General features: G+C 45.7%; 1 protein-coding gene across 3 annotated transcripts in view; it reads left to right on the plus strand.

Moving 5' to 3' along the window:
- PRKCB (protein kinase C beta) overlaps positions 1 to 23,830 on the plus strand; it is a 153,384-nt gene that overhangs the window by 73,238 nt on the left and 56,316 nt on the right. For all 3 annotated transcript variants that reach the window (XM_073559284.1, XM_073559285.1, XM_073559283.1), the window contains exons 4-7: positions 18,160 to 18,271; positions 20,722 to 20,850; positions 22,270 to 22,426; positions 22,516 to 22,650. In XM_073559284.1, coding sequence (XP_073415385.1) covers positions 18,160 to 18,271; positions 20,722 to 20,850; positions 22,270 to 22,426; positions 22,516 to 22,650 — 533 coding nt within the window. The remainder of the gene's footprint in view (positions 1 to 18,159; positions 18,272 to 20,721; positions 20,851 to 22,269; positions 22,427 to 22,515; positions 22,651 to 23,830) is intronic.

Raw genomic sequence — 23,830 nt, forward strand, 5'->3', positions numbered from 1 at the left:
ACGACAAGCTTAGGAAGCTGACAGTCCATTGAGGAACTAGACCAGGTGACTGGAGGGGTACAACCTAGCTTCTCCGAACATCTCCATGGAGCCAGGTGACCGGTGGGTCCAAATCCTGACTACCCCAAACGTATCCATGGTACAATGATGGTCAATGGAGCAGATCCCACTGGGGCCGTGGTCCCCTAAGCTGGCATACTGGAATGTCATATCTGTCCCTCGCGATTGAGCCATGATGTCTTGGCTCCTATCTTGTAGAGTGTTCGTGGCTGTGGTTTTGTAAAGAGTCTCTGGTTCTAACTCTGGATCTCTTGGATGTCTGGAGGTATGCATATGGAGGTGTCGGTTACAGAGGCGCATATATCCCCTTTTTATAGTTAACAACTGTCCTTCAAGAATGGTGACAAGATCAACTCGCATTGTTTGTTTATAGTTTCTCTTTCATTTGTTTGCAAGTCAACAAGCTGCAGGGCCAGGTATACTGTGTAATCAGCCTATAGATAAGTCAGTGACTCCAGGCTTACAGAAAATAGACAATGCTGTGTCATCAAATAGCCCAGTTTTAAAAATGATTTTTAATTCCAACTACCACAAGTGCGTTTAAGGTAAAAAAAATAAGTAGTCCCCAAAGTTGGACAAGACCTTGTTGGCATTACCTTCGTAATAGATTAACATTTACTACGTCAGACCAACACTGTCAAAGAGGCAGTACTTTTTTTTTATTTTTTTAGTTTTTTTTTTCTTTGGTCTTCTATCACTTTAACCAATTTTCTGCTGGACCTTTTCTTGCTTACACATTTTATTGAGGTGATAGAGGGGTTACTATAACTGGGATGTGTTGTAGGACCCCCCCCCCTCCTCTTCTTCGTCGTCATTCCTTGGTGAAATATTCATGGTTCGCGCTGCTTCTTGTGCAAATTTCATTGCACTTGTGACTACATTTCTTCAGATTAATTTCTGAATGCGGTCGTTGATAAGACATCCTGCGCAGCGGCCGTCTGCGAATGCAGCGCCTCTTGTTTTAAATGCAAATTGTGTCGTATCCGGGGGTGGATATATTTATCTATTTATTACTAGCGAGGATAACTTACAAGTCTGTTTAACCCATCTGCTTCCTGCTTGTGTCTCCGCATTAGAACAACCCCAAAATTCTGCCTTGTGTCCCTGAGCTGTCTCTGGACCCCCTGGCCTCGGTGGCGGGGCGGTGTCTCTGGAACCACTGGCCTTGGTGGCGGGGCGGTGTCTCTGGACCCCCTTGCCTTGGTGGCGGGGCGGTGTCTCTGGACCCCCTGGCCTTGGTGGCAAGGCGGTGTCTCTGGAACCACTGGCCTCGGTGGCGGGGCAGTGTCTCTGGGCCCCCTGGCCTCGGTGGCGAGGCGGTGTCTCTGGGCCCCCTGGCCTCGGTGGCGGGGCGGTGTCTCTGGGCCCCCTGGCCTCGGTGGCGGGGCGGTGTCTCTGGGGCCCCTGGCCTCGGTGGCGGGGCGGTGTCTCTGGGCCCCCTGGCCTCGGTGGCGGGGCGGTGACTCTGGACCCCCTGGCCTCGGTGGCGGGGCGGTGACTCTGGACCCCCTGGCCTCGGTGGTGGGGCGGTGTCTCTGGACCCCCTGGCCTCGGTGGCTGGGCGGTGTCTCTGGTCCCCCTGGCCTCGGTGGCGGGGCGGCGTCTCTGGACCCCCTGGCCTTGATGGCGGGGCAGCGTCTCTGGACACCCTGGCCTCGGATTGCAAGGTGACATCTCTGGCCTCCTGGCCTCGATGGCATCACAGATTTGGAGCGATATATCAGAACCCCGCAGCTCTACTCCTGTGCCGTCATCTCTCCCTTTCTGGCATCTTCCTATTTTCACTGCTATCTTGCGTTCTCTCGCGGGGACGTCTCACCAGCAGATGCAGCTTTCTCAGGAACGGATGTTTCAAATATTTTATTGTACCGGGTGTATTTTTAGATTTCTGTAAAATGTGTGCAAAATATGAAGTACCCTAAGGAAAACAAGTAAAAGCTGCCTAGATACAATCGCTCGTAATTTTCCTTTCTCAGCATTGGAAGCATATTTTGAAGAAGTGAAAAAAAAAACAGTTCTCCTTTCCAAGAAGCTTTTGTAGTAGGGGGCTTCAAATTTTTTAATAAAAAATCAACCAAGTTGTTAAACATCATTTTTTTTTTTTTTTTTTTTTTTTTTTTTTTTTTTATTTACTGCAATCCCCCTTCTGTCTGTTCCAATGGTTCTGCAGCTGGAAGCACAGAGTATTTCAGGAGAAGGCTATACCAGTCAGTTGCAGCAGTATTTAGGTTGTCGGTGAAGAGCAACAGCTGCCACAGCCGTGCTTTGTACATGTTCCACTATTCCGTGCCTGACCTCCCAGCTGACGGGTCATGCGGGGTTATTTGCTGAAGAGCAACAGATTGGGGATCAGTTCCCTAAAAACTAATGTTATGCCTGTATACGTTCTGCCACTCTAAAATCCAAAAGGAGGGGAATCTCTGACCACCTTTTACCCTCTCATAACCTCTGTTTACTTTTCCTAAGCTGCCCATGTATTCTTGACCTCTCTACTGTGCGACGTGACTTCTCCAGATCTGCACATGGATTCTGGAATGCTCTACCCGACTTGGACTTCTCCCGAGCTGCCCATGTATTCTCGTCCTCTCTGCTGGACTACGTGACTTCTCCTGAGCTGCCCATGTATTCTCGACAACTCTACTGGACTATGTGACTTCTCCTGAGCTGCCCATGTATTCTTGACCACTCCACTGGACTACGTGACTTCTCCTGAGCTGCTCATGTATTCTCTACCTCTCTACGGGACTACGTGACTTCTCCTGAGCTGCCCATGTATTCTCGACATCTCTACTGGACTACTACGTGACTTCTCCTGAGCTGCTCATGTATTCTCTACCTCTCTACTGGACTAGGTAACTTCTCCTGAGCTGCCCATGTATTCTCGACCTCTCTACTGGACTACGTGACATCTCCTGAGCTGCCCATGTATTGTCGACCTCTCTACTGGACTAGGTGACTTCTCCTGAGCTGCCTATGTATTCTTGACCTCTCTACTGGACTGCGTGACTTCTCCTGAACTGTCCATGTATTCTTGATCACTCTACTGGACTACGTGACTTCTCCTGAGCTGCTCATGTATTCTCTACCTTTCTACGGGACTACGTGACTTCTCCTGAGCTGCCCATGTATTCTCGACCTCTCTACTGGACTACGTGACTTCTCCTGAGCTGCCCATGTATTCTCGACCTCTCTACTGGACTACGTGACTTCTGAGCTTCCCATGTATTGTAATCTAGAATAGACCTCTAACTGTAGGTTTTATTGCTTTATTGCCAACTTTAAGCCATTTTCAGAGGTCCTTAATAGGGTTTGGATGATGGCTGTTTGAATGCAGCCTTTGAGTATGGTTTCCATGGCGGCAGTGTTGTGGCAGGAAGAACCATCAGATAGGAAGACTTTGGTTACTTTCTGTTACTCCTAAACCTTGAGATATGACTTGCTGCGGTTTGTGATCAAGAAGATGGGTTTTTATGCTATATGACTTCTCTAATGCTGCACATATTTTCTGGATTGCTCTTTCTTATATTTTGCTTCCCAGATGCTCTAAACACATATTGCACAATTTCATCCCCATCCTTATATCCTATATCTTTTTCTTTTTTAATTGACAGACTGCCATAAAATCTTATCGTTCCTATTCTTTCTTCGCCTAATTTCTGCAAACCCCTCTTCCACACCTGTACTCTTTTCCAGGGCTGTGGAGTTGGTAAGCCAAACCTGCGACTCCGACTCCTCAATTTCCCTTACACTGACTCCGACTCCCACATATTTTGCTTATATTTAAGTGAAAAATTTATTGTAGTACAATGTGAACATCAGACATTTAATCATTTCTATAATCCAATAATCAAGATATTTAGATAGAACATAATATCTATTTATTGGAATACAACTTTAGAACACAAAAAACTGTAATAAATTATAAATATGTAATACACTGTATAATATCGATTACATATATACAGTACAGACCAAAGTTTGGACACACCTTCTCATTCAAAGAGTTTTCTTTATTTTCATGACTATGAAAATTGTTGATTCATTCTGAAGGCATCAAAACTATGATTTAACACATGTGGAATTATATAATTAGCAAAATAGTGTGAAACAAATGAAAATATGTCTTACATTCTAGGTTCTTCAAAGTAGCCACCTTTTGCTTTGATTGCTGCTTTGCACACTCTTGGCATTCTCTTGATGAGCTTCAAGAGGTAGTCACCGGAAATGTCTTCCAACAGTCTTGAAGGAGTTCCCAGAGATGCTTAACACTTGTTGGTCCTTTTGCCTTCACTCTGCGGTCCAGCTCACCCCAAACCATCTCGATTAGGTTCAGGTCTGGTGACTGTGGAGGCCAGGTCATCTGGCGTAGCACCCCATCACTCTCCTTCTTGGTCAAATAGCCCTTACACAGCCTGGAGGTGTGTTTGAGGCCATTGTCCTGTTGAAAAATAAATGATGGTCCAACTAAACGCAAGCCGGATGGAATAGCATGCCGCTGCAAGATGCTGTGGTAGCCATGCTGGTTCAGTATGCCTTCAATTTTTAATAAATCCCCAACAGTGTCACCAGCAAAGCCCCCCCACACCATCACACCTCCTCCTCCTCCTCCTCCTCCATGCTTCACGGTGGGAACCAGGCATGTGGAGTCCATCCATTCACCTTTTCTGCGTCACACAAAGACATGGTGGACGCATACATAGGAGAATAGAGAAAATTAGATCTTCCTCAGGAGATCTTAAACACCATCCTTCGGACATTGCAGATGTATTTGCAGAATATTTTAGCAAGCTCTATAGTCTAAAGTCTGACTCTGCAATGCCTAGCCCAGATCAAGCTGCCATAGACTCTTTCTTCTCTGATCTAAACCTTCCACAGATAACTCCCTCAGATTTAGAGCTATTAGATTCACCTTTCAGTGTGAAAGAAATAGCAGGCACTATAACCAAACTTAAATCACTGAAGTCTCCCGGCCCAGATGGGTTTATAAACGAATATTTTAAAATATTCTCAGATATTATTTCACCTCATTTGAAAACCCTTTTCGACCATGCCTCGAATTTAGGAGCATTCCCTGCAGACATGTTGGAAGCATCTATAATAATGATACCAAAAGATACTGGAGACATGGAAAAAGTCCAAAATTTCAGACCCATATCGCTAATAAATGGTGATATTAAGTTATATGCCAAAGTCCTTGCAGAGGGTCTAAAAAATATCATGCCTTACCTGGTTAGAAAAGACCAAATTGGCTTCATTTCGGGCAGGCAGGCCTCAGATGGGACGCGAAGAATTATAAATTTGCTTAATCTGATAAAGACATCAAACATCCCCTCTATGCTCGTAAGTCTAGATGCAGAAAAAGCATTCGATAGACTGAATTGGCAGTATCTAAAAACTTCTTTATTTAATTTTGGCTTTGATAATAAATCTATCTCCTCAATCTTTTCCCTGTATTCTCAACCGAATGCAAGAATTTATATTAACAACCATCTCTCTACGCAATTCCACATCTCAAATGGCACTAGGCAGGGCTGTCCTTTATCACCCTTACTATTTGCCCTTGCGGTTGAGCCCCTGGCTGAAAAAATTAGGAGTCATAATTCTATATCTGGCATCAAAACACAGCAATGTCAGCATAAGATAACACTTTTTGCTGATGACCTTATCATTTCAATCTCAGATCCAATAAACTCAATAAAAGCTTTGACCCAGGTCCTAGACCGATTCTCAAAAGTTTCTTACTTTAAGATCAATGCAGAGAAATCAAAAATTCTACCCTTCAATCTAAATAACACGGTAATTGAAAAAATCAAAAAGCAATCCAATTTTGTTTGGGACGAAAAGGGAATTACTTATTTGGGTATCACTATTACCACTAAACTTAAATCCATTATCCCCACCAATATAGATAACCTTATTAAAACTATTTCCAAAGATTTCCATAGATTCAAAACTCACGACCTGACCCTACTAGGAAAAATTTTAGTGGTAAAGGTCTTCATCTTACCAAAAATTCTTTATTTATTTAGAACTATCCCTTTAAACATACATGTCTCGTTTATAACAAAAATTCAGACTTTAATTCAGCTCTTTGTATGGAAAAATAAAAAGGCAAGGATTGCAGCGGATATTTTATACAAAACAGAGACATGGCGGACTCGCTTTGCCCAATATCTGGTCATACTACCAAGCGACACTCATCAAACTCAGTCAGGATTGGTTCAAAGAGTTCGCATCCGGCATGGCTGGATATAGAAAGAGCCCAAATAAATTATAATTCCATTCCAAAACTTCTTTTCAGTTACTTATTGGAATCTCGGCAGAAGGAGCACCACCATCCAATCCTCCAGGCCATATTCTCGGCCTGGAACATTCTGACTAAGCTACATAGGAAAGAGAATAAGGAGGATATGATTAGAAGACTCCCTCTCTCCTTCTTGGCCCAGATTTACAATTTCTCAATACCAGATACCTGGGATGAGGTACGCATAAAAAAAAGTTGGAGACTTATGGGATGGGAAAGAGTTTAGTACTTTTAGTGAGCTTAAATCCAAGTATCATCTGCCCTCGTCAGAAATATATTCTTTTTTCACGGTAAAAGAGAATATAAAAAAGCTGTTACGCAGCAGGGCTAAGAATCTGGAAATTGTCTCTTCATTACTAGTTAATATTAATCATCAGTTTAAATGGAGTATTAAAAATATCTACTCACATTTTAACAAAGATACATCCTTTTCAAAAAACAATTATATGCACAAATGGGAGCTTGATTTAAATATTATAGTTCAACCAGAACAATGGGAGTACGCCATTAGGCATACCTATAAGTCTACTATTTCTATGGCCTTGCAGGAGTCCTTTTATAAAGTAATGAATAGATGGTACTATACGCCTATACGGCTATCCCATATTAATCAGGAGATCTCATCCCAATGTTGGAGAGGATGTGGAAACCCTGGCAATTTATATCATATCTTTTGGAGCTGTCCAAAACTAAAAATCCTCTGGAAGGAAGTCAAAATCCATATTAATACTTTACATGATAGTGAAATTACTGTAACCCCGCAGATGGTACTTCTCTCTCTCTTTAGATCTGGAGAGTATCAATCCTTCAACCAAATATATAATGATTCACATCTTTCTAATTATAAAAAATTAATTAGCATTTTTTTTGGAAAAAATCAGATATCCCTTCCTTCTCAGATATTCTAGACACATTACGTTTCCATAGCTCTACAGAAGAAAGATTTGCTTTTAATAGCAACTCTTTGAATAAATACCACACAAAGTGGGCTCGGTGGAACTCAAAATTTTTGTAGTTACAATAAGCTGCTTATGGTTCCTACAGGAATGCGACTCAGGTTAAGCTTTAAGTCTGGATTGGTAGTAGTGTTAGGTTAGTTTATTCTTTAGTTTAATACTATTAAGATAAATACAACAGTAAAATGTTTAATGTTTACGAAGTATATTGTATGACATGTTTTGCAAAGCATCTATTATAAAAGAGTTCTCTAAGTTTTATATTATTCCCTTTTCTTTTTTGTTCACCTTTCCTTCCCTTATGAAAAATTAATAAAAATTATTTGAAAAACAAAGACATGGTGGTTGGAACCAAAGATCTCAAATTTGGACTCATCAGACCAAAGCACAGATTTCCACTGGTCTAATGTCCATTCCTTGTGTTCTTTAGCCCAAACAAGTCTCTCCTGCTTGTTGCCTGTCCTTAGCAGTGGTTTCCTAGCAGCTATTTTACCATGAAGGCCTGCTGCACAAAGTCTCCTCTTAACAGTTGTTGTAGAGATGTGTCTGCTGCTAGAACTCTGTGTGGCATTGACCTGGTCTCTAATCTGAGCTGCTGTTAACCTACGATTTCTGAGGCTGGTGACTCGGATGAACTTATCCTCCGCAGCAGAGGTGACTCTTGGTCTTCCTTTCCTGGGCCGGTCCTCATCTGAGACAGTTTCTTTGTAGCACTTGATGGTTTTTGCCAGTGCACTTGGGGACACTTTCAAAGTTTTCCCAATTTTTCGGACTGACTGACCTTCGTTTCTTAAAGTAATGATGGCCACTCGTTTTTCTTTACTTAGCGGCTTTTTTCTTGCCATAATACAAATTCTAACAGTCTATTCAGTAGGACTATCAGCTGTGTATCCACCAGACTTCTGCACAACACAACTGATGGTCCCAACCTCATTTATAGGGCAAGAAATCCCACTTATTAAACCTGACAAGGCACACCTGTGAAGTGAAAACCATTTCCGGTGACTACCTCCAAAGAACCTAGAATATAAGACATATTTGCAGTTGTTTCACTTTTTTGTTAATTATATAATTCCACATGTGTTAATTCATTGTTTTGATGCCTTCAGAGTGAATCTACAATTTTCATAGTCATGAAAGTAAAGAAAACTCTTTGATTGAGAAGGTGTGTCCAAACTTTTGGTCTGTACTGTGTGTGTGTATATGTATGTGTGTATATGTATGTGTATGTATGTGTATATACATACACATACATACACATGTATGTATGTGTAAAGTGTGTATTGTTCTTGTAATGTTCTTGATCTTTGTTCTGCTGCTGTAATACTGTAATTTCCTCCGGGATCAATAAAGTTTATCTAATCTAATCTAATCTAATCTAATATATGTGTGTGTGTGTGTGTGTGTGTGTGTGTGTGTGTGTGTGTGTATATATATATATATATATACACACACACACACACACACACACACACACACACACACACACACACACACTTGCTTATCTCGGCTAAGATAAAGCCTAGATCCTCAGGCTACATTCACACTATGGGCGTAGCCAGGATCAAACCTGGGGGGGGGGGGGCAGAACCTGATACTGTTCCGCAGGATTTCATACTGCACACCTCAGCTGCTGCAGAACCTCATACTGCACACCCCTATACTTGAAAATAAAGCCTGCACCTTAAGAAGATGTGGTGATGAATGCAGTCTACTTATTCCAACTATCAATTGATGTTGATGTTACTGAAGACGAGCAATGCCTGTCCTGGGCGTCCTTTTGGGCAGCTATGAGGTGTACCTGACTGGTGCTAAAAAAAAGGAGTGTTAGTCTGTGTGCTCTCCGGCTTTCATTCTTTTTGGTACAGATAAGATATGGATAGACAGATATGGATAAATGGATATATAGATAGAGCAGATTTCTAATCTGCTTTTGCTATTGAAAACATTATCTATGAGCTCAAAAACCTTTCAGGTGATGCGGTTTTTTAAAAATCTGATCGGCTTTTGCAGCTGAAAACGTAACCTCAAAAAACGCAGGAAAAACGCTGTGTGTGAATTCAGCCTTAGATCAGGAATAGAACAGTCATTTATAGGACATTTCATAACTTTCCCAAATTCCTATGAAAAAATATTCAGCACATTCTGCATTGAACTACTGTACCCAATTTATTATATATTTTAGGAGTTGGACCATTTTATACCGACTCCAACTCCACAGCCCTGCTCTTTTCCTCAGTTTGCTTCTCCTCCATTATATAATCTATCTCTGCTTGTTCTGAGCCTTCGCATATCTCTGCCCGTTAACACAAGGCAGGTCGCTGCCCGCCCCGGTACTGCCCAGCTCAGTGCCAGCTCGTTAAAGACTTTAGGAGAGCCAGTAATTATAGTTTTGTTATAATGACACCTTGTGTGCCGACCCGTGTGATTAGTGGGGGAAGGATAAATGCTGCTTACTGTATCTCTGCCAGGATGAGTTTAAAGGGATTATAGAGGTAAAACGTGACGACCCCTTCTAGAGTCCTCGTGTCTGCAAATCGTCTGGAAACCAGCTAGTGTCACATAATATAGTCCTCTCTTCAAGGCATACCCCATAGTTTAGTCATTCTATATTTTGATATTAAAGGGATACTCTGGTAAGAATTGCCCCCCCCATCTAGAGGTCCACATATCCTGTGGATAGGTAATATATTTGCATGCATTTTGGGGTCAAAATTATTTTTGTGAAATTATATATATATATATTTTTTTTGCTTTTCATTACAAATTTTGCACCGTTTTGACTTATACCGGCTTTGTTTCCCTGCACATTTAACTTTGATGCCGTCTGTGGTCACAAATCGGCTGAGCGAAGCCCAGAAAAAGACCAATAATCTCCCATGAGACTGTCCTTCGGCGCTCGCTGATAAATTGTCAGTTAACTCATTTTGCAGCCAACAAATGTGCAACATTTTGAATGAATCCCAAATTGGGAGAATATTTTTTCGCTCCAAATATTTGCATTTAAATGTAAAAAAAAAAACCCAATAAGCTTACACCAGTGATTACGACAATGAGGGACCCACGTTGCGGTGTCCACATGCAATTTCGTGACCCTCATTGTCAAATATAAGTGGAAGCAGAAAAAGGAATATCGTTTTATGGAAGAAAAGAGACATGGGGGTGACAAATAGAAGATGCACGACGTTAACCAGATGCAGGGACATAAAATTTCCTCCTAAAAATGGCTGTCTCCACTGTGCAGCAAGCGCTCTGGCTCCTAAACATCACTTGCAGACACTTGTAGGACACTGCCACCTGGTGGCCTGAAGTGGAACAATCCCCTAAAGTAATAATTTACCTAAATCAGTGGCTGTGTCCCCGTATAGTGGGGTGGGACTGCCGGGGTTACTCTACCAGTGCAGTTTTGGTCTCGTCTGGGTATACATATGGCTTTGGATGATATTTATATGACCTGCTTAGTGAGAATGACACCGCGTCTGCCTCCTCTTTAGAGTAGGGACATATACCTTCGCTCTTGTAAAACGCAGATTTGCAAAAGATGGATGGTGGTCAATCATAGTGGTACCCCTATTAACCAAATTAAGGGGCGGTATGAGGTCAGCACCACCCTTGCCCTTGGGTCATGTCTCTTAATTCAATACCAGACTTGACCTTGTAGAAAAGAGTGGCACTCTTTCTGGGCATGGGGAAAAACAAAGGCATTAGAAGTAATACTCTCTTTAGTGATCCCTATGAAGGTTAAAATATGATGAGTTGTCATGGACGAGGCCCATGGGCGCTGGTTTTTATACATAGCCCGGCAGCGTTTAACAAGGGCGAGAAGAAGCGCAAATCCTTTCCAGCTTGTCTCAATTCATTGCTGCTTACGGGAGGGATCGTTGCTTGTGACGGTGCCCAGCAGGCAGCACCATGGACAGCAGCCCGAGCCGGGTAATGCTGACCGCCATGGGGATGACAGCTGCACTGAGCGCGCGTCAGTGATGAATTGTCAGCGCGGCTCCGTGTGACATTGTGTATCTGGGATGAAATCTCCCCTCTTAATCATGTCTGTGCTTATGGGAGAAAAGGCAGGGTCACCGCCAGAGATACTGCTCCGGTCCACATCATTGATAACCTCGCCATCCGTGAGAACCAAGGCTGTAATTTTCCAAAAAGTCCTGTTTAAAAGTTTTAATTTTTTGCTTCTGTGTCCCAGAAAGCTGCGTGACAATTAATATGGCCACTGTGGTCCCATTCACTGGATCTTTGTGCAGATTGTTGTAGGTGATGGATCATTATTAATAAAACCCTTCAAGTGTACATTAATAATGTGAAAACCGTTTCTAAATATCTAATTCCTCTGCTGAGATATGACGTTTTGAAATTGTAGGCCCAAAGCCTGAGGCTGCACTACTGAGAGACCCTGACATTTCCTGCCCCGATTTCTGTTAGGTGAAGTGTTGTCCTACAGAACTTGTGTTGGGTGCATGTCGACACGCAGCAGCCACTATATGCGTCTGGGTCTAAACCAGACCCAACACGGCACCCAAAGTCTCCTCTCTCAGTGGTGCAGCCTCACGCTTCGGGCCTGTAAATTCAATCAAGTATATCTCGGTTTAGGAGAAAGATATTAACAAACAGTTTTCACATTTCAAGTCTTTACTCAGGGGTCTTTTTTCAAGGATACGTGACTGGGGGGAATCGTGGAATGCCGTGACCAGGCCCAGCCTCACTGTGTATAGAGCCCGTCCTTTCATCATGCTTTCCAGTCTGCCTGCGCTGAAAGGCAATCAGTCGGCTCCCGGCGCCTTCGCCGCTGCTCTCCAGTATCTCATTACAACCCGTATTGATTCTTCGTTCAGTTCCCCATCAATGCTTTTGTTTTCTATTCCGGGTGAAATAATTTAATTGTCTCCCCGTGTGATCCCGACTTTCAATACAGACAGCCCACTCTTCATGCCGCAGACGCCCCATTGATGCCCCGCCCTAACTATCCCCCCACAAATTAATCCCGGCTTTTCTTCTCTGGTTCCCGTTGCTTTGGTTTAATTTATGACGAGGACTGAAGATGAAGCTTGAGATTCGCAGTTGTGGTGGCGGCCGCAGGGACCAATATCTCGCGCTTGCACCTTTTTAATTAGGTTTAGGTAGATTTTCACACTGGGAAAAAACGATGGCTGTCGCCTCAGATTAGAAGGAGCGTGCAGGCAGATGTTAGATGGCGGCTGACACAGACCCGCTCCGCGGGGTTTTATAGAAGTCCCCGACACCGTTCAGCCATAATGTGACGCTACCGGATGAATATTGTGCACGGCCCCTCAAGAGCCATCGAGGCCTGGACTGTTCTGTCATGGCGTCCCTGGTCTGACCGTGTTAGGCAGGTGTCACATCCGTGTGATGTCAGGACGTAAGGTGGACACTGCCCGCCACACAGCCTTCACCATCTTGTCTTCTACCCATAGTGCACTCGGTCACATCTCTTCCCGGACGTCCACATGATGGAAGACAGATTTGTCAGACCCGCAAGGCCTGCCGTATACTGGGTACACCCCAAAAGGCCCTGCGTATACCGGGGGACGTCTCACAAGGCCTGCCGTATACTGGGTACACCCCAAAAGGCCCTGCGTTTACCGGGGGACGTCTCACAAGGCCTGCCGTATACTGAGTACACACCAAAAGGCCCTGCGTATACCGGGGGACGTCTCACAAGGCCCGCCGTACACCAGGAACACCCCAAAAGTCCCTGTGTACCTGTGTATACCGGGGCATGTTTCACAAGGCCTGCCGTATACCAGGAACACCCAAAAAGGCCCTGCGTATACCGGGGGACGTCTCACAGGGCCCGCTGTATACCAGGAACACCCAAAAAGGCCCTGTGTATACCGGGGGACGTCTCACAGGGCCCGCTGTATACCAGGAACACCCAAAAAGGCCCTGCGTATACCGGGGGACGTCTCACAAGGCCTGCCGTATACCAGGAACACCCAAAAAGGCCCTGCGTATACCGGGGGACGTCTCACAGGGCCCGCTGTATACCAGGAACACCCAAAAAGGCCCTGCGTATACCGGGGGACGTCTCACAAGGCCTGCCGTATACCAGGAACACCCCAAAAGGCCCTTCGTATACCGGGGGACGTCTCACAGGGCCCGCTGTATACCAGGAACACCCAAAAAGGCCCTGCGTATACCGGGGGACGTCTCACAAGGCCTGCCGTATACCAGGAACACCCAAAAAGGCCCTGCGTATACCGGGGGACGTCTCACAAGGCCTGCCGTATACCAGGAACACCCAAAAAGGCCCTGCGTATACCGGGGGACGTCTCACAGGGCCCGCTGTATACCAGGAACACCCAAAAAGGCCCTGCGTATACCGGGGGACGTCTCACAAGGCCCGCTGTATACCAGGAACACCCAAAAAGGCCCTGCGTATACCGGGGGACGTCTCACAGGGCCCGCTGTATACCAGGAACACCCAAAAAGGCCCTGCGTATACCGGGGGACGTCTCACAAGGCCCGCTGTATACCAGGAACACCCAAAAAGGCCCTGCGTATACCGGGGGACGTCTCACAAGGCCTGCCGTATACCAGGAACACCCAAAAAGGCCCTGCGTATACCGGGGGACGTCTCACAGGGCCCGCTGTATACCAGGAACACCAAAAAAGGCCCTGTGTATACCGGGGGACGTCTCACAGGGCCCGCTGTATACCAGGAACACCCAAAAAGGCCCTGCGTATACCGGGGGACGTCTCACAAGGCCCGCCATACACCAGGAACACCCCAAAAGGCCCTGCGTATACCGGGGGACGTCTCACAAGGCCTGCCGTATACCAGGAACACCCAAAAAGGCCCTGTGTATACCGGGGGACGTCTCACAAGGCCCGCCATATACCAGGAACGCCCTGTAAGGCCTGCCATATACTGGATACACACCTAAAGGCCTGCCGTATACCGGGGGACGTCTCACAAGGCCTGATGTATACCGAGGACGCCGCACAATGCCCGCCGTATACCGGGAACATCCCACAATGCCCGCTGTATACCGGGAACATCCCACAATGCCCGCTGTGTACCGGGGACGCCGCACAAGGCCCGCTGTGTACCGGGGACGCCGCACAAGGCCCGCCGGTGTACCGGGGATGCCGCACAAGGCCCGCTGTGTACCGGGGATGCCGCACAAGGCCCGCTGTGTACCGGGAATGCCGCACAAGGCCCGCTGTGTACTGGGGACGCCGCACAAGGCCCGCTGTGTATCTTCCCTTCCTCACAGGCGCCATTGTCACCTGTCTGTAGCTTTTTATGTTCTGGCTGATGGCCATATATAAATGTTCCTGGAGATTATCACTTCATGTCCCATATTCCCAGTTCTGCCTTACTGCCTCCCCTAATGGCTGACAATAGGGGACAATAGTTTCATGAACTTTTCCCACGGGTGCTGAGCTGCTTTTCGTTCTGTGGTCTATAGATGAGATTCTGGGACCCCCGTGTCTTGCACCGTCCTGTGGCGGCTTTTGTTATGGCGGTTGTGTTGTGGTTTCTAGTCCTGACATTCCTTTTTTCTATGAGTCTCTGTGCGGTAGTGAAGTAGATTTCCTGCTCCCTCCGGACCATTCGGCTCGTGTCCCTGTCTGTAGTCTGCGTCTTACAGGCACTGCGGGGGTTTTATGCTGGTGATGGATTGGGAAAGGACAGCAGCCGGCACTTTATGATCTTATAAATGGTGATCTGAGACTGACGACTATTGGCGGATCAGGACTTTACTATAGAAGTGACTGGCGGCAGCCGCTCGTAGAGCAGAGCGTAGGCAGGAGGCGCCAGTCTGGGGTAAGAGCCAATCGGTCCTGGTCACTTAATGGGTCCTTATTAGATCTGATTCAGGGAAAGCGGGGAGAAAACTAGCATGGCCGCCCCCGATCGGTTGTCACCCCTCTTTATCTACAAATGCACATGTCATATTTACCATTCAGGGCTCCAGTAAAGCTGGGTGACAACTTCTTTGGGTGTTGTGCTGGCAGTCATACGGCTTGTTCCAGAACTATAGGAATAATACAATCTCGCTTCTTGTTTCCTAAGTGGTAAATAAGCGGCTCCAGACGCGTCCTGCCCTGCTCATCCCTCCCTAATAGTGAGATGCAAAGCTCGTTAGGTCTAGGAGAACATTGTCTATGGACTCGTGTCTGTGGCCAGAATTTGGCACATGATGGGGTTAATTTGTACCTATTTAACCTCCATCAGTCAGGATGTGTGCAATGGGACCCCAAAAGACATTCAATATGGGCTCTGCTTGGTAAATATAATGCTAGTTATATGAAGTCACCACTAGGGGGAGCTCGCAGCATACAGAGTTATACAGCCAACCCTAGGGGGGAGCTCACTACATACATATATTTATACATCCACCACAAGAAGGAGCTCACTGTATATGGATTTATACATCCACCACTAGGGGGAGCTGACTACATATGGATTTATACAGCCACCACTAGAAGGAGCCCACTGTATATGGATTTATACAGCCACCGCTAGAGAGAACTCGCTGTATATGGATTTATATATCCACCACTAGGGGGAGCTCACTATATGGATTTATACACCCACCACTATGGGGAGCACACTATATATGGATTTATACAGCCACCACTATGGGGAGCACACTATATATGGATTTATACAGCCACCGCTAGAGAGAGCTCACTGCATATGGATTTATACATCCACCACTAGGGGGAGCACACTATATATGGATTTATACAGCCACCACTAGAGGGAGCTCACTGCATATGGATTTATACATCCACCACTAGAGGGAGCTCACTAGGTATATGTCAATACAGCAAGTACTGAGCTTTATGGGTGCTGTGTGCCCCCTAGTGGTAACTGCAGGAGGTATCGGAGGAAGTATCACTGGGCATGCCCCTCTCGTCTCATAAATTTCTAGGCACCATCATCTAATGAGCCGCAATCCACCTCAATAAGAGAAAGTCCAGTGATTAGAAGTTGGTCTTTGTGGCAGCAGTCTGTGGCACATAAGTGTCAGACATCCAGACTGCCTGGTGTTACATACCCGCCGGCCGCCATCTCTCCCGGGCGGCTCTGAGGACTGCCTTTCCTTCAGCTTCTCTGCCAGATGAAGATGAAATTGAAATGTCTTCCAATTAAAGTCTTCAAAGTGTTTTTAATGAAGTGCTCGCTGTCATGGAAGGATGTGCAAGGGCTGGGAAATTGCCAGGAACGAAGGTTTTTTTTGTGAAGCCTCCTGCGTAATTGAGAATGAATCCGATACATTAAGTGCCCTCGTGGTGGTGCCCGGCAGCCGGTGGCGTCTCTTCCTGCCAGCTGCCGAATGACGGTCACTGTTCGCCTGCTGCTACGAGTACAGATGGAGGAGCCTTTATTGGGGCTGTCATTCACAGGTCTATGAGTCACTCTGTTATATCTGATCCTGGGAAAGCTGGGTGAGAGCCCGTATTGTTGCCGCCGAGCTTTATGATAAATTTGGATAATCGGCCCCTAATCATATTGACTTCTTAGGTGCCTTGGAATGATGAGTAATGAACCTAGTGGAAGCAGCTGCCCTAAAATGTCAATAGCCAATACTTTAAATGATTTGGACTCCTTTTGGGGCCTTTTCTTTATTTCACTTAGATGCATGCAATTTGGATGAAAAAAAAAAATATTTTTGTTTACTTTGGGTTTCATTAAAATGTTGCCCCATTTGGCTTTTACATGCTCTGTTTTTCCGGTTCAAAACTGGCTGCAGAATGAGTTAACTGAGAATCCATCAGTGAGCTTTTCAGGTAGAGCGTGTAACTCTTTTTATTGGTCCATTTTAATGCGCTTCTCTAAGCTGATTTTATGATCTGCTCACATTTTGATGTGATCTCTGGTCATCGTTTGGATAATTGGAGCTCAATAGACCGTTAAGACTTACAAACTCTTCGGTCAGAATGAACTCACTGAAAAGTCTTGTTTAACTCGCTCTGCAGCCAGCAATGTGCGAGGAAACTAAAACCATGTTAAAAGCTGAACGGTGATAATTTTTTTTAATGAAACTTTATTAAAAGCAATATTTTGAGACCGAAATACATGCATTTAAGTAAAAAAAAAAATTAATAATTGCTGTTATTTGTTCATACCTTTTTTTTTTTTAAAGGGGTTGTCTAGGATTGATATTTATAACCTATAATTAGGATACGGTCCTCATCATATTAAAAATGGAGGACACCTTTAATGAGCTCTGCAACATGACTAAAGGTATAAAAGCCAAACAAGAGTCGTCTTTAGAAGACCCCCACCTAAGCACAGATGTTTTGGGATTCTGGTCCCTCACATACCAGCTTTTTTTCTTTGTCAATAGAACACGGCAGAATAGAAAGAGGAAGATTCAATGACTTTAAAAGGACCGGTCACTCGCCAACTATTATCTTTTCTTTTTTTTTCTCCGCCTGGTGTAAATGCTGCTGTTCTCCTGAATCTGGCGATGTTTTCCTTTTTTCCCTGCGCCTCTCCGTTCCTGAGATATGGCCCTTTCTTCCCTGTTTATAAATCTACTCTTGCTCCAAGTGGGCGTGGTACTTATGAAGACCCACCCACGAAGAGTTTGAGGACCACACCCTTTTAGTTTTAAAAACTAACTTTACATACAGGGAAGAAGGGGCCGTATCTCGGGAACAGAAAGGCGCAGGAGAAAAAGAAAAACATCGCCAGATTCAGGAGAACGGCGGCATTTACATCAAGTAAAAAATGACATATTTATGACAAGTGAGAGCTCCCCTTTAAGAGGTAAATGCTCCATGATGAAGGCGTAGAAGGGGCCATTATAACACATGCAATGACTATGTCCTCTCTTTCACATCCAGGACCCCAGAAGTAAGCACAAGTTTAAAATCCACACGTATTCCAGCCCGACGTTCTGTGACCACTGTGGCTCATTGCTGTACGGCCTCATTCACCAAGGGATGAAGTGTGAAAGTAAGACGACGTGTGGCTGTCAGTGTGACGTCTGTCTCCATGTGCAGCTCTGACCCCGGAGCTTCCTCCTCTGTCCTCCATTCCCGTCAGTCTGCCCTCTCTTTGTGAATATCTGTCTGTTTCTTTGCTTGCAGTCACAATGTACGGGATAAAAATCTACACTCCTATGTAAAGACTGTGACCCACCACATTACCAAAAAGGCGTTTTGTAGTTTAAGTTCACCTATTTTGTGACTTTTCATTAAAAAAAAGAGCCCAATAGCGAAATGCAGCTCCTGAATATGTGGGTGTACAGAGCCCTCTGCTGGTCAGCGCTGGAATGACATGAACTAGATTTTATGGCTCTGACCAGTCGGCTCTCCTGACACTTCTATTTTTACCTAATCCCTGTATTTTACATGAAATAATAATTCTGGAGCTTTTTCTTTATTCCTGCTAGAAATGTATTACTTAATTAACAATTGGATAATTCTTTTACAATTTATAAGGATTTTTTTTAATTTAGCGAGGCATATATAACAGGTTCCCCTAGGAGCACCAGGAACATATATATATATATTTTTTTTGGGGGGGGGGGGGGTGGTGTTGCTTCACTGTATAGGTGGGATACTACTATTCTCTTGTTGAAGACGTGCAGAGATTCATCCCCAGTTGTCAAATGAATTCCTACAGTTCCATGAGGAACGGCATCAAAAGTTGTAAGAAAAGCTTCTCCAGAGTTTATATTCTAGGAAATACAGAGGCACACTGCTCCAAATAAATAAAAGGAACACTGAGATCCCACATCCTAGATATCACTGAATGAAATATTCCAGTTGTAGATCTTTATTCATTAGTGGAATGTGTTGAGATCAGTAAAACATAAAAATGATCAATGTAAATCACAATATCCCATGGAGGTCTGGATTTGGAAGCATACTCAAAATGAAAGTGGAAAATAAAATTACAGGGTGATCCAACTTCAGTGGAAATTACAAGGAAATGATGCTCAGCAGTGTGTGTGGCCTCCACGTGCCTGTATGACCTCCCTGCAACACCTGGGCATGCTCCTGATGAGGTGGCGGATGTTCTCCTGCGGGATCTCCTCTCAGATCTGGATTAAAGCATCAGCCAACTCATGGACAGTCTGGGTATAATGTGACATTGGTGGATGGAGCGAGACATGATGTCCCAGATGTGCTCGATTGGATTCGCGTCTGGGGAACGGGCGGGCCAGTCCATAGCTTCAATGTCTTCATCATGCAGGAACTCCTGACACGCTTCAGCCACATGAGGCCTAGCATTGTCATACATCAGAAAGAAACCAGGGCCAACCGCACCAGCATATGGTCTGACAAGGGGTCAGAGGATCTCATCCCATTACCTAATGGCAGTCAGGCTACCTCTGGCGAGCACATGGAGGGCTGTATGGCCCTCCAAAGAAATGCCACCCCACACCATTACTGACCCACTGCCAAACAGGTCATGCTGGAGGATGTTGCAGGCACAACGTTCTCTACAGCTTCTCCAGACTGTCATGTCTGTCACATGTGCTCAGTGTGAACCTGCTCTCATCTGTGAAGAGCACAGGGTATCAATGTCGAATCTGCCAATCTTCGTTTTCTCGGGCAAATGCCAATAGCCCTGCACAGTGTGGGCTGTAAGCACTTGTGGACGTCGGGCCCTCATGGAGTTGGTATCTGACAGTTTGAGCAGACACATGGATGTTAGTGACCTGCTGGAGGTAATTTTGCAAGGCTTTGGTATTGCTCCTCCTTGCACAAAGGAGGAGGTAGCGGTACTGCTGCTGGGTTGTTGCCCTCCTACGGCTCCCTCCACGTTTCCTGGTATCTGCTCCATGCTCTGCACACAGTGCTGACAGACACAGCTACCCTTCTTGCCACAGTTCGCATTGATGTGCCATCCTGGATGAGCTGCACTACCTGAGCAACTTCTGTGGGTTGTAGACACTGCCTCATGCTACTGTACAGTACCTTCTAGGGGTGAGAGCAATGACAAAATGCAAAAGTGACTAAAATAACCGCCGCAAAGGATGAGAACAGAGAAATGGTCTGTGGTCACCCCCTGCAGAACCACTCCTTTATAGGGGCTGTCTTGCTAATTGCCGTTCATTTCTACCTGTTGTCTGTTCCATTTGCACAACAGCAGGAGAAATTGATTCACAATCGGCGTTGCTTCATAACTGGACAGGCTGATTTCACAGAAGTGTGACTGACTTGCAGTCAAATTGTGATGTTTCGGTGTTCCCTTTATTTATTTGAGCAGTGTACTTACTAAAACGTACGTCTCGTGAAGTCAGCGGATTTTAATGTGGAGGTCCAGTCCCGCTCTGGACTGATGGAAGCGGGAGCAGTTGTTCATGGTGGACCCTTTAAAACGATAAGGCGGCCCTAAATGTACTTTTTTTATTTTCTGTGCGGACTATAATCCGTGTATTTCTGTATTTGCAGCATGTATGATGAATGTTCACAAGCGCTGTGTCATGAACGTTCCCAGCCTTTGTGGGACCGACCACACCGAGCGCCGCGGGAGAATACACATCAAAGCCGAGATCATCCAGGACGTGCTGACTGTCATGGGTGAGTGGGTAATGGAAGCTTATGGGAATTGCATGGAGGATGTCCCTTTTTACACCTGACCTGTGCATTGCGCAGGCAGGTTTCCATCACACTGGTCTCCAGCCTCTCTTGTCGGCGCCCACTATGGCTATCGGTAGCCTCTCCATGGCTGCGGCCTTCACAACCCATTCTATATTAGCTCTCTTTCAGGATGACAGCCCCCTGCAGACTCCTCATCGCTGAGAGCTTGCTCAGCCCACCACGTGCAAGCTGTCCCGTCCCACGACTCAGCCCTACCGGGTCGCTATTACGGCTTGGTCTTCTCTCCAATCACCCAGTTCAATGGCACATTACGGTGATGGGTCCAGGAAAGCCACACCTGGTTGCCCACCATGCAGCATCCTGTCGGTCTCCATGCTGTTCACTGGTCCCTACGGCCCAACTTCTGCCGCTCCAGACATACCACAGATGGGTCAGCCTAGCCTAAAAGCTGATGTCCTGTCCGATATTCATGGTCCGAGTACAGACTGTGATGTCAGGACCGGCCAAGGGTTCCTGACCCAAACTCAACAGTCCCATATATTCTTGTCCGGACATCGCAGAACATTGGACGTATGAAACCCATCGCTGGTCTGCCTGGCATCACACATGGATTATCTGCACTCGTTCGCTAGCACTTTCTTTAATCAGCCACTTCAAGGCAATATTACCTGTGCAAATGTGATGTTATTGTGCGGGCAAGACCCCCGAACTTTTCATTGCCTAGTGGTCACTCATGCACTCCAGCTCCCATAGAAGATCACACGTGTACAGTCCAATCATACATGTATCACCTTTCTTGTGGACGGGTAATTATTAACAGATTATCCCTGTAAGGAGGGGGCATAACTTTTAACATTTCACCCCCCTTACAAGCCATAGATTGCACCTAACTTGGCAAAACAAACTTCTACCCGTGTTCATGGCAGCAGATGAAGCCTTCAGTCATCTCCGCGGTCAGTTGCTTTTTGCATTGACATTCGTCGCTCGCGCTTTATTCCCTTAGTGTAATAATGATCGGATTCAAGCTGCATTCAATGTCGTCCCTCTCGGCAGCATTACCTGCATTTCACCACTAGATGGTGCCATATTACTGTCCATGACCCTATCTACTAGTAACAATAATAGAACTACAAGGCTCAGCAAATTCTTGCTAGACCATTGACAAGGCTGGAATTTCTTTTTGCACTCAGATTGTGTGCTTTTTGCAAGAAAATGAGACTGTGCCCCTTTTGTTATAGCAGATCTTGGCCAATAGCCAGGTAATCTGAGCAGAGGACCCTCCACTAGAGCCCCCATTATAAGACACCACCTTTTATCCGTTTCCACCTTTGTGACACCACCTCTTACCTGAATTCTCAATTTTCTTTTGTTCCCTTTTTTTTTTTTTTTTTTTTAAAGTTGGAGAAGGAAAAAATCTGGTTCCTATGGACCCTAATGGACTCTCCGATCCGTACGTGAAATTGAAGCTCGTCCCTGACCCCAAGGGAGAAAGCAAGCAGAAGACCAAAACCATCAAATGTTCTCTCAACCCTACGTTTAACGAGGTCTTTAAATTGTGAGTGTTTCCCTAAAGATTGCTGCTGGCCCGGACTACGGGCTCGTCCGCCCTCTGACCGATCCGGCGTCTTCTCTTTTCTCTGACAGCAATTTGAAGGAGTCGGACAAGGATCGGAGGTTATCGGTGGAGATCTGGGACTGGGACCTCACCAGCAGAAACGACTTCATGGGTTCACTGTCATTCGGCATCTCGGAGCTCCAGAAGGCCAGTGTGGACGGCTGGTAAGATCACACTGATGAGAATGGTTGTATGTCATAAAGTGGATCCATTCATACTGTATATGGGTATGATGGGGGCCGCAGAGGTAAGAAAATGCGCGAGACACAAGAACGGAGCACGACCGCGCCATGTGCTGCCGAAACCGCTCCGACCCATCCATTCCTGGAGTCAACAAGATCTGTGCTGGTGTCCTATGTGATCTGGTACAAGACATCAGCAGCAGATCCTATAAGTTCTGTAAGTTGTGAGGTGCGTCACTATACAGCTGAAAAAGGGCTCCGGCGTTGGGGAATATGGCTGCCAAGAAGAGGCCACTTGTACAAAGTTTGGCAGATGTCACATCCACATGAGGCCAGTACACAAGGTATCCAGCAGGACATTGCCCATCACACGGCCTCCACCATCTTGTCTTTTTTCCAGGTAAGTGACGCACAAGCACCGACCGTCCACATGATGGAAAAATGGATTCATCAGATCAGGCGCCTCCTACTATTACTGCTGGTACAGGTCTGATGCTCATGTGTTCGGTGAAAGTGGTGTACAAGGGTCATCATAGCTGCTCTGACCAGTCTTCAGAGCCACACTCGCAGCAGGCTGCGATGGTCTGCGTGTCCTGACTCTTTACTATTATAGCCACCATATGCTTCATGTCCTGATTCCTACATATCATAGCTGTAATCCGCTGCTTGTCCTGACACCTTTCTATCATAGCTGCGATGCTCTGTATGACCTGACACTTATCTGTCATAGCTGTGATGCTCTGGGTGTCCTGACACCTTTCTCTCATAGCTGCGATGATCTACGTGTCCTGACAACTTTTTTTCTTAGCTGCGATGTTCTACATGTCCCAACCCTTTTCTGTCATAGCTGCGATGCTCTGCATGTCCTGACACCTTTTGTATCATAGCTGCGATGCTCTGTATGTCCTGACACCTTTCTATCATAGCTGCGGTGCTCTGTGTCCTGACACCTTTCTATCATAGCTGTGATGCTCTGTGTCCTGACACCTTTCTATCACAGCTGCGATGCTGTGTCCTGACACCCTTCTATCACAGCTGCGATGCTGTGTCCTGACACCTTTCTATCACAGCTGTGATGCTCTGCGTAACCTGACACCTTTCTTTCATAGCTGCGATGCTCTGCGTGTCCTGACTTTTTTCTTAGCTACTATGTTCTGCATGT

The sequence above is a fragment of the Dendrobates tinctorius genome, unplaced genomic scaffold (genome assembly GCF_039654945.1).
Source record: "Dendrobates tinctorius isolate UK_male_01 unplaced genomic scaffold, ASM3965494v1 ptg000267l, whole genome shotgun sequence".
NCBI classification, from domain to species: Eukaryota; Metazoa; Chordata; class Amphibia; order Anura; family Dendrobatidae; genus Dendrobates; species Dendrobates tinctorius.